Source organism: Cnephaeus nilssonii, assembly GCF_951640355.1.
Source record: "Cnephaeus nilssonii genome assembly, chromosome: 10".
Lineage (NCBI taxonomy): Eukaryota > Metazoa > Chordata > Mammalia > Chiroptera > Vespertilionidae > Cnephaeus > Cnephaeus nilssonii.
Genome location: NC_137081.1, coordinates 31,003,272 through 31,011,933, shown reverse-complemented (window position 1 = coordinate 31,011,933; position 8,662 = coordinate 31,003,272). Strand labels below are relative to the sequence as shown.

At 53.3% G+C, this 8,662-nt stretch overlaps 1 protein-coding gene across 2 annotated transcripts; it reads left to right on the top strand.

The window, feature by feature from the left end:
- Nucleotides 1-214: 214 nt before the first annotated feature.
- On the top strand, nucleotides 215-5,262 carry NPPC (natriuretic peptide C). 2 transcript variants are annotated; one of them, XM_079781710.1, is made up of 3 exons: nucleotides 215-419; nucleotides 897-1,177; nucleotides 4,865-5,262. In XM_079781710.1, exons 1-2 carry the CDS (start codon nucleotides 330-332, stop codon nucleotides 1,155-1,157), a joined length of 351 nt encoding a protein of 116 aa, XP_079637836.1. In that variant the 5' UTR covers nucleotides 215-329; the 3' UTR covers nucleotides 1,158-1,177; nucleotides 4,865-5,262. The 2 variants fall into 2 exon arrangements, with proteins under 2 accessions (XP_079637836.1, XP_079637837.1); XM_079781711.1 differs by lacking the exon at nucleotides 4,865-5,262 and adding an exon at nucleotides 1,862-1,960.
- The last annotated feature ends 3,400 nt before the right edge of the window (nucleotides 5,263-8,662 follow it).

Sequence of the window (8,662 nt, the reverse complement as noted above, 5' to 3'; positions counted from 1 at the left end):
CTGAGTGCAATCGGTAGAGAGCCCGCCAAGCCGCGGGATCTCTCCGGGGTGAGATGAGGGTGGGGGCAGAGGGGGAGCCCCCGCAACCCCCTCCCAGCCCTCGGAGCGCGTGCCATTGGCCCGGGCGACCGGGTGGGCGGGGGGATGACATCAGCGGCAGGTTGGATTTATTAAGGCGCGAGCGGAGCTGCGGACTCAGAGCGCACCCAGTCGGCACCGCGTAGCTCTGTGACCCGCGCCCACACAGCAGCCCCGCCAGCCCGCTCCGCGTTTGCCTGAGCATCTGCCCTTGCTGCCGCCTGCGTGTGCCCCTCCACCTCAAGGGCACCATGCACCTCTCCCAGCTGCTGGCCTGCGCCCTGCTGCTCACCCTACTCTCGCTCTGGCCCTCCGAAGCCAAGCCCGGTGTGCCATCGAAGGTGGGTGCTGTCGCGGGGATGTCGGGGCTGTGAGAGGCTGTGTGGGCAGGCTGGGGGTCTAGGAGATGCGGCCCCCAAGAGGGGCCAGAGAGGGCGGTACGGCGGTCCTCTCCTCCGAGATGAGCTTGGGTGACAGCCAGGGAGCCCTGGAAGCTTGGATTCTGGGGTCTCCGTCCCCAGCTTCGGGAGAATGTCGACAGATGCGCAGCCCCTACCCCAGTGTGGCCCGCCGGGCGAGCGGCAAAAGAGGGGAGGGTAAGGGGCTCCCCGCAGGAGCGGACAACTATGGCCGCGTGGCAGGTGGATGCAGTGCCGAACGGTCGGCATCTCTAGGGGCGCGCTCAGGACTCGGAAGGGACAAATCGCACTCGCGGGCGCCTCAGGCTGGAGCATCAGGGGCCCCACAGAGTCTCCCTCCAACCTACCCCTCGCTGCCGACGTGCGTCCCTTCACCTGCCTGCTCTTTTCCTCGGACAGGGCCTGCGAGCTCCGCTAGGGGAGGTGTCGGCCGCGTCCCAGGCTGAGAGCGGCGCTCAAAAGAAGCGCGACAAGACCCTCGGAGGCGGCGGCATCAACCTCAGGGGCGACCGGTCGCGACTGCTCCGGGACACCAAGTCTCGATGGGCCCGCCTTCTGCAAGAGAAACCACGCAGAAAACCACAGCCTACGACGGGCAAGAAGAACTGCTTCGGGCACAAGCTGGACCGGATCGGCGCCCACAGTGGCCTGGGATGTTAGTGCGGCGACCCCTGGCGGAGGTGAGTACCACCAACCTGGCCGCCTGGCGCTCCAGTACACCTAGCTCCCCCGCAGCGCCCGCCAGAATCTAGCCCTAGCCCACCCCTAACCCCCACCTCACCGCCCCAGGCCGATTCCTCTGATCCCCTAGCCCTGGGACCAGTCCGCCTCCCATGGCCTTTGGAGGGGAACCAGGCTATACGGACACGAGATCATGTGTGTGCTAGTCATTTGCCCCTAAACCTATTTATCATCCCATTTTACAGATGGATAAAGGAGGGATGGAGTGAGGGAACTTGGGAAAGGTCAGAAATGGTTCAGGATAGATGAATGCCCCTGGCTTTCTCCGGAGAAGCGGAGACAGTTTGGAGAGCTCCCGCCATCCCCGGACCATAAATGGACTAGCAGCACTGGCCCCAATTTGCCAGATGGGAGCATGGAGGGGAGATCTGGGGTTTGTGGGAACAGAGGAGGAAGGGCATACATACAAGCCCAGGGCAAGTCTATCTGCCAACCATTGTATCATGGTGCCAGGCAGTAGGTTGCCCAGAGGTCAGGATGCTTCCTGGGTCTTTTGTCCCTAAAGTGGGAAGACTTGGAGAAATACCTGCCCCCTTACTGTAGCGAGAATAGCCCGCTGTTTGCATCACCAGAGAGCTTTTCTGGCCCCAGAGCATTCTGATTTTTGTCCCTTCTCTAAACAGTGGCTGTGGGCAGACTGTCTGTCCAAGGTCCTGATGCTGCTGCAGCCCTTGTGACTTCAGGATCGAACCTCTGTTTGTGGCACTATTTCAGAGCAAGGGAAAAAAAAAACACTAAAATAAATCTTATATTTCAAAAACTCAACCTACGTGTCCCAAAATGAGCTCCTCATTAACCTTCCCATGCCCGTCACACCTGGGCTCCCTGTTCCCTGCATGGCCTCCTCACTCTGCACTAAGGCTAGAAACCCCGTGCTACCTTCAGCTCCTGCCAGGTGCCACAGCCTGAAAATGTATTGTGGCAAAGGTCCTCACCTCCTCTCCTTATCTTCTTTGCATTCCTGCTGCCCATCGGTGCCCAAGGAAAAACCATGTCCCCACCTTGGATATTAACATTCAAATACTTTAGAATCTGACCCCTACTGGTTTCCAGCCATTTCCTAAAGCCTGGCTACTGTCATTCCTTGTCCCACAGCCTGTCTGTACCACTCCAGGCCAAGCTACTCTCTCACCCAAGAGGTCTTATCCGTGTCCACACTCTGTTCCCCCCGGGGGTAATGAGAATACCCTTTGAAAACTCTCCAGCACATTGCCTAAGTCTTTTTCACAGTTGTCCACATAAGAAATGTCCAAATCCGTAGAGAATTTTTATAAGAGTTTATTTGAGCTAAACTGGCATTGCCATGAGGCAAGATCTCAAATCTTGCTCTGAAAAAAAACAAAACACCAAAAAACAGTTTTGCAGTTTATTTTATACATTTGGAATTAAGGAATGAGAATGTAAGGAAGATTACAGGAAGATGGGAGAAAGCAAGGCATGGGTTGGATTACAGGATAGTTATGATTAATGATCTCTCAAGGGTGGTGATGCCTCTGAGGGGTCTGAAAAAGAGGATTACTGTGGCATTTCCAAGGTGTTAACTTAGATACACAAAAATGGGCAGGACTGGTTTAGGGCAAAGATAAACATTTTACTAAGGAAGGTATAGGCTTGAGGTGTGACTACCCACCATGACCTGCACAATTAGGAATTTATGATCAGACCACCCTGTGAGGTTACATTTATTACAGCACCCCTTTTAAAAATATATATATTTTTTAATTTATTTCAGAGAGTAAGGGAGAGAGGTAGAAACATCAATGATGAGAGAGAATCACTGACTGGCTGCCTCCTGCATGCCCCCTACTGGAGATCGGGCCCGAAACCCAGGCATGTGCCCTTGCCTGGAATCGAACCTGGGACCCTTCAGTCCATATGCTGACGCTTTATGCACTCAGCCAAACCAGCTAGGGCCAGAACACTTTTTCACCTGAGCTATAGGTGCCTCCTCAGATTAACTCATGGGCAACTGAGGGCCAGATGCTAACTGAAGGTGACCTGAAACATCCCTGTGTCAGTGACTAGAGAACCCTGTCCCACCCAGCTGGGCAGTCCTCTCCCACCTGTCTGAGGTTTTAGCTGGTGCCCTTCCTCTCTCTGCAGCCAGACTTGGCTCTGTTTGCTGGACTCATCCCTGCAAAGGGAGAGTTGATTCTGCCATTTGGGGCCCAGACTCCAGTGGCTATCACTGTATTGGCTTGCTCTCTTTTCTCCAGTCTAAACAACAAAGAGTTGGGAGACACAGGCCTCAACTTTTTCACTTGTGACTTAAGCACCAAGCTCAAACTTTAGAATCTAAACAAACTTTAGAATAAATTTATTCCATGGGTTGGCAGGAGATGAGCTGAGGGCCTGGAAAGTACCTGGTATGCATGTCCCCAGAGGCTCTTGGTTCCTGGGTGTGCCTGTCCGTGGGTTCCAGGTGATGATCCAATGGGTGCTGTGCAGGAGGAATCTAGGTTACTAAGACTTCCTAACCCTTTTGTCCAGGGAAATTGGTCAACTTCCTGAAAGTTCTCTTTTAGCTGAACACCCACCTCCAACACCCTTAACCTTCTGAACCCCACCCTCACCCCCCATCCCCGTGACCTTAGCTCTAAGCAGCCACCATAATGACTGTCGCTGATGATTATAGCCTTGATTATAAAATGGTAATGACAGAGACTGGGTGTGTCCAATGCCTGAATGAACACCTTGCCCATGGGCCCCAGGGACATCACAGACATCTGTCATCTGTTTAAACACAGGAGACGGTCAGAAAAGGGAGCTGTGGGAGAGTTCATCAGGCCACTGAGGCCCGGGGTCCCTCCGCACTGACTGTTCTTTGGGGGGACACCACCCCTCTCAGGAGGATGCCTTCCTCCACCCCGAAGCACCCGTACACCCACTAGCAAAGACGGTACGGCCCTCATCAAATGACTCTGGGGTTATCGCTGTAACCCCAGCACACCCCGTGAGACCATTCACTTCTCCGGGCTGCTGAGACACCAGTTCCTCTGCTTCGGAAGGAGACCCTTTGAGGTGAAGCCAGCTGGGGAAGGAAGTGCTATTTACTGAGTGGCAGCTGTGACCCAGACGCTCTGCATGGCCCCTTGTACACCCTGGGAGGTGGCTATTATCCCCTTTTATGGGTGAGGAAATCCATACTCAAAGCTCTCCAGGGCCATCCAGGAAATACATATCAGAGCTGGAGTTTGAGCCCAGAATTCCTGATTCCTCCGATGTTTCTTTTTCCTCCACTGTCATCCAGACACATAAAGCTGAGGCAGGCACCTGACGGAGGGTTTGTGTTGTAGCAAGGACGGGAAAGAGGGGTATTTTCCATCCCCCTCCCCTCACCATGTTTCCCCGAGCCGAGGGCAAGGCCTGCAGTTAGCCAGAGGGGCGGCTGGCTGGCAGCATTCTGGTTCCACCTGTGCTGGGGCGGGAAGTGCCCGTGTCACAGCGGAGGAGAGATGAGGCTGGGAAAGGGTGGCGTGGAAGGGCCCTTTCCTTCTACCTGGGGCCCAGGTGGAGGGACACTGCTTCCTGCTCCTTTGGGGAAGGGGAGGAAGGTTCTAGAACTGCCTGGCTGGGCCAGCACTGAGGGCCAGCACTGAGTGTCCCGTGTCCCCTCTGTGTTTCAGGATTGGGAACTTGCTCCGTTTTGCTGAGATCATCCTTGGTCATCTGGAAGCACCTCCAAGGCAAAGTGGCTTTTACATTTCTTTCTTATACTTTCCCTTGCGGTACTGGGAACAGGCAACACCAGCTGTTTTATTATTATTTGGGGAGGGGGTATGATTTTATTGTTTGTTTGTTTATGAAAAGGAAAAATAAAAAGTTATATATATTACATATATATAGTATACATGAAACACACACCTACACCGACGTGATGACAAGGGACAGTTTTTCAGAGACTGACAAAACCAGCTGTAAACATTGCTGTGTGTAAATTCATGTCATGCATAAATGTATTTATGTTGTAAAGCTATTTATATTGTTTATAAAGAGATATTTATAAAAAGTTTTATTTATGTAACTAAATGAAAGAAGTCAATCATTGTAATGTTTTTGTATTAACTAGTTGAAAAATGTAAAAAAAAAAAAAGTCCTTCTGTGAACATCTTGAAAACTGTCTTTATTTATTCATTGCATTTATTTTTTAGGAAGTAGTCTGAGGAAGAGGGAGAAAGTGGAAGACAAGGCTTTTTGCCTCTAAACAGATCTCACAACTGGGCTCCCAGTTGTTAATTTCTTGTATCAGACAGAATCCCTAATCTACTGAATCTGCTGCTCCTGGGATGGGGTTGGCCTGTGGACTCTGTTCCTAATGGTTCTGACCAGCTTGACCAGGTCAAGAAGCTCTGCCCAGAGCACCTGACAGCTGGGAAATCAGAAGTCATGAATTCAATTAAAAATTTAATTTAGAAAAAATATATAGTTAAAATAAAAATTAAAAAGAAATAAAAATGGCATTTAGCCCTGGCGGATGTAGCTCAGTGGTTAGAGTGTCAGCCCCCACACCAAAGGGTCTCAGGTTTGATTCCCAGCCAAGAGCATGTACTACCTGGGTTGCAGGTTTCCTCCGGCCCTGGTCAGGGTGTCTCTCTCACATGGATGTTTCTTTCTCTCTCCTTTCCTCCCTTCCACTCTCTCTAAAAATCAATAGAAAAAATATCCTCAAGTGAGGATTAACAACAACAACAACAACAACAAATCGTTGAATTTAGCTGACTGAGGGCCTTCTAATCCTATTGCACCTTTTCTCTGTTATTAGAGGAAAGAAATAACCAAAAGCTCCCCTCTGTTTGGGGGAGATTTGGAAGGTTCCTGTCTATCTTGTAGAATTGGTCAGGTCATCTTATGAACCTTAGCAACCCCATTTTATAGACTTGCTCACGGAGGCACAGGGTGAGTGGTTTTCACCTCATAGTGAATGCTGTGGTCAGCGTGGGGGTGAGAGGGAGGAACTCCCTGAGAGAAAGAGGATGGATAATCAGGTGTCATACTTACACAGTGCCGTGTGCTTTTCGAGGAGGTTGTGGTTTTTCTTTCCACTTGAAGCTGCTAAAAGTTATAGCTCCTGTGCCCCATGGAGCCTTGGATGTGAAATGATGAGTATTCAGAATCTCTTTTCCCAGAACCAGCAGGAAACTTTTAAGTAATTCCGAGGTAACCTCACTGTATCCTTGGCAAGGTGACACTCATATAGCATCCCCCATATGTCTTCTGTCCCCCATTTGGTGAAAGCTGGGACATTTAGAGCCTTCAGGCTCATTACATCAGGGGGGCCTGACCCCACTCAGGGCATTGGGAACTGTGTGTTCCGAGGTCATGGGGTCACAGGCCCAGGTGAGCAGTTGGAGAGGCAAATCAGCAGCCAGTGACCTGGCCTTTCTGGGGCATCTGCGTTCCGTGACCTTTGCTCCCAAGTCATCCTCCAGCATCAGGTTCTCAGGTGGGTGGGTGGCCAACGTAGTGTTTAAGGGCTAATTCATGCGAGGAAATCGCTTTTAAGATAAGTTCCCACTGGGGGAGATTCCAAGCCTTCCCACCTCCTCAGCTTCCACCGCTGCCACCGTGGACATCTCAGTGCCCACCCTGCTTCTGTGGCTCAGAACTCGGTGCCCGTGTGAGTCAGCGGGAGAGTTCCAGCACCCAGGCCTCCCCGGTGCCTCAGCTCACTGTGTGTGTGCAGACCTGTGCTGGACGCGGAGGGCCACTGCAGAAGAGGGAGGGAGTGGGAAGAGGCAAGAGGGTGCACTGTGGGCTTTGCTGGTGGTGAGTCAGGCACATCTTCCCAAAGCCCGGAGACATGGAGGTGGCAAATGTGGGAATCAGGGAGTCACCTCCAGAGGCTAAAGGCTTTCCCTGCGGACAGTTTCGGGGGCTGCTAGGACCCTCAGGCCTAAGCTACACAGGCTATTCTCCCAAGATTCTCTGCATGAATTAGCCCGCAAACAACAGAACATGTGCACACCCCTCTCGTGCCCACTTCTCCCCTGCCAGGGGGATCCTGCTGGCTAGAATGTTGCTGGGTCACCAGTTCTCCTTTGACCTGCAAACCTGAAGTCCTGAGACTGCTTCCTTGGCAGTGAAGCAGATATGTCAGCCCAGCCAGGAATTTCTGGAAAGTCAGGAAGGATCAAGAAATATTCCCTAAGCAACAGGAAAAGTTTGGAAACTTCCAGAGATTGCCCACGTGCTTTAACTCAAGAGCTTCCGGTCCTCTGGCCGGGGTGTTGGCCTCCCCCCTTTCCGTGAGCATCTCCCTCCAGAGCCCCCTGGAGAACCTGCAGTTCCCCTCACACCGGGGGCCCAGAGCAGCCCAGACTGCTGGAAGGAGTGGCTCCAGGGGTGGGCCTGCTGGAGCCCTCCTGGACACGCAGCACCTCCACAGTGTTGCAGAGTTCCCTGCCAAGGGCCGGCTGGGCTGGGCAGAGGCAAAGAGAGTTTCGGGTGCTGGAAGGCCTCAGGCCTCGGGGTGTCCCAGAGGAAGCCATTCCCTTCCCGGAGGTGCTTGGCTATTGGGGATTTAGGGTAGAGAAGGGGGAAGAGTTAAGAGCCTGCCTGGCCAAGGCTCCCTGGTGCTGTGCCGAAGCTGGTGACACGGAGGAGCCCTGGCCCTGCAGAGCTGGACCCAGGAACCCCACCTCGGGCTCCCAAACACACAAGGAGGCCCAGTCTTTCAAGCCCATGCCAGGGCTTTCTCCAGAGATGTACCCCCAACTCCTATGATGAGGTGATGGGGAGTTGGGGGAGGCAGGGCACACAGTTCCAGGAGCCTGCCTTCCCCCCACTGCCCACGACATGGGAGGTCCTCCCTGGCAGCCACGCCCCCACAGGGGTGGTGGACATGGGGCTGCACACAAGCTCTGCAGGTGATCAGAGAGGCCACCACACATGGACGGACAGTTCAGAGTCCTGCCCTTTTGTAGGAATAACTCTTAGCTCAGGCAGCTGGTGGGGTGTAGAGGAAAGGGCCCCCAACCTTTGTTAGGGAGCAACAGTCAGGGTCCCTCAGAATTGGAATAGGACTCAGCTGGTTCATGTGAAGACACTTGACTGAGGGCCTCCTTTCAGCGGCATGAGCAGCGGGAACCCAGGATCCCGTGAGAAGCCAGTCTCTCTGCTGGAGTGAAGGGAGGAAACGCCCCAGTTGCAGCTGGGTAGAGGGGTCATCCTGAGAGAGCTGTGCCATGGTGCGGGATGAGTCACCAAAGCAGGGCAGAAGGAGGGAGAATAACCCAAACCCCACCTCCAGTCTCTTGCTGGTGCCTCCAATTGGCTAAACCCAGCAGGCATCAACCAGAGGGGAGCCCAGGTGATGCGGCCTGCAGCAGCAGCCCGCTAGGACAGGTAGGTGGGAGGCAAACAGACTCAACAGCCCCAAAGGGCCTTGGTTTCGGCAGGGATGCAGCACCCTCCTCTGGCAGGTA